Here is a 2,500-nt window from a genome sequence, read left to right on the forward strand (position 1 = left end):
ATTGTAGAGATATTTCTATCTTGATGGGAATGGTCTCTTCCAGGATGATCCTGCCCCCATGTAGATGGCATGAGGGTTCACTGAATGGCTTAATAAGAATGAAAAACATGTAAATCATATGCTATGTCCTTCAGACACCACATCTAAACACCTATGACAGATTTTGGAGTGAAGTGTTAGACGACGCTCTACTCTACCATCATCACAACACCAAGTGAGGGAATATCTTTTGGAAGAACCGTTCTCCATCTCTCTAGTATAATTCCAGAGAAACTGTTTTAGCAGCTGGTGGTGGCTCAGCACCTAAGACCCTATATGTTGGATATGTTGGTTTTTCCTTTAAATTGTCACCCATATGTATATGTAGTATATTATGCTGATGAATGCTATATCAAAGATACAAACCTTGACTATATTGGCACTCCTCTGAGTGATGAATTACCATCAGTGGCTTGTTACTATAGAGATACAATGAAAAGCACACACACTCGTTAGTAGCACTACGTAAGCTGGAAACATAAGCAAATCAGCGTTTGATTTCATATTTAGCTATGCAGAACTGTTACATCATACCTCTCCTTCATTTTCGTCAGCCCTTCCTCATATGTCTGCACCCAGGTGATGTCATCACCCCAGCCTTAAACAAGGAAGAAGTCCACATGAATGACGTGAAACAATGATAGGAATAAACTATACCAGACCTACTCTTTGTCCAAACGAGATCAGCCAGGATCATCATGCCATGATCAAGACATGGAGTGTTTGGAGTGGTAAATTCAAGTGCAAAAATTTTACGTTCCTGTTTTACAATTGATCTAAAATACCACTTAAGGGGGTAGTTAAATGAAAACCTTAAGTGTGGCATAAATTTGAATTGAATAGAATTTTTTCCCCCCTGGAGGAATCTGGACACTCGTGTAGAAAGTACAATTTTGTACAAAAAAAAAAAAAAAAAAATCAAGGCTTTCAACACAACCACCTCTCTCCAGCATGCAGTCTGTGACACTTGACATAAGTAGGACACGTCAAAAGGAAATAGAAATAAGAAATCTTTTGAAGAATGTCCAGGAGTTGGCTACTGGGTCTGAATATTAAGATAAGAGATGAGATGAGATAATACTTTATTAATCCCCAGATGGAGAAATTATTACAACTCAGAAATGCAATTATAATGGCAAAAATTGGGCATACAACAATATTTATATCACATTCAGTGAAAGAAATGCAAACTGATATCCATCCATCCATCCATTTTCTGTAGCGCAATGAAAACAGTGTCTCAGGGTCGCCTGGAGTCTATCCCAGGGCACGCAGGGCGTGAGGCAGGGGACACCCTGGACGGGGTGCCAACCCATCGCACGGCACAATCACGCACTACAGACAATTTGGAAATGCCAATCAATGCCTACAACGCATTTCTTCAGCCTGGGGGAGGAAACTGGAGTACACAGAGGAAATCGGAGAGCATGCAAACTCCACACACAGATCTGAGGCTGGAATCGAACCCCCAACCCCGAAGGTGTGAGGCAAACGTACTAACCACTAAGCCTCCATGCCCCCATGCTAACTGATATGATTTTCATTTTTCTGTATTATCTTATACACTACAGGGTCGGTTTTATTGCTTGTGATTAAAAAAAAAAAAAAAAAAAAAAAAACACTGGTGGAATTCACCCATTGTCAGATTGCTACAGATTGAATTTTTGTCCTTTTTACTTTGTCCTAAGAGTGTACAGTAGAAACTTTTGCACTGGAAAATCCTCAAAGTGACAGACTTTTTCACTCGTTCCCACCAAATAATTATCCAGTGGCCACATTCATTTAAGTATGATAATCCCCAGCAGATAAAGTCATGAGCCCAAGTTACACAGCTTGTGATCACGAGTTTGGCATAATTCATCATTCATGGCGATGAGGTACTTAATCTCACCTCAATATTAATTTGTAGTCTCAATATATTAATTCATGGCTACGCCTTATTGAAGAATATCCGCCATGTCACCTCTGTAAAGTTTCATAGATTTGTTTTTGTTCGGTTCATTTATTCTCTGTTTCACGTTCGAAGCACGTCTCCTCTGTCCCGAGTCTGTGATGTTAATCACGAGTGGTGATTACTACCAAGTAATCGTTAATGGTTAAGAATTAAAAGGTAACTGTCATCACCATTCAGCCATGCTCATTGTATATCTGGACTTACGTATGGAAAGAATTGTTATATTTACAATACATACTGGTTTAAAATACATACCTAATTTAGGATTATATTTCGGAGATTGAATGATCTTACCTCTTGAGAGAGTCTGGACTTTTTTCTTTTTCTTCATCAAGGCCACATCACAGGACAACAGCAGCAGAAACACACACAGGGACCAGCGGGCCATGGTTACTGTGTACAGAACAAAAAGACTGACTAACAATACGCCCTATACACATACCGGTATGATTAGTAACGGGTATTCTTTTGTCTTTGGTCCATGTTGTTTTCACAATCAAGCACTCT

General features: G+C 39.4%; 1 protein-coding gene across 1 annotated transcript in view; it reads right to left on the bottom strand.

Annotated features, from left to right (window-relative positions):
• The window catches only part of agr1 (anterior gradient 1), a 6,345-nt gene that overhangs the window by 2,969 nt on the left and 876 nt on the right, over nucleotides 1–2,500 (bottom strand). The window contains exons 2-4 of the mRNA XM_017469070.3: nucleotides 2,288–2,386; nucleotides 574–637; nucleotides 406–458 (exon numbers count right to left, since the gene is read on the bottom strand). Coding sequence (XP_017324559.1) covers nucleotides 406–458; nucleotides 574–637; nucleotides 2,288–2,381 — 211 coding nt within the window. The 5' untranslated portion in view covers nucleotides 2,382–2,386. The remainder of the gene's footprint in view (nucleotides 1–405; nucleotides 459–573; nucleotides 638–2,287; nucleotides 2,387–2,500) is intronic.

The sequence above is a fragment of the Ictalurus punctatus genome, chromosome 6 (assembly GCF_001660625.3).
Source record: "Ictalurus punctatus breed USDA103 chromosome 6, Coco_2.0, whole genome shotgun sequence".
NCBI classification, from domain to species: Eukaryota; Metazoa; Chordata; class Actinopteri; order Siluriformes; family Ictaluridae; genus Ictalurus; species Ictalurus punctatus.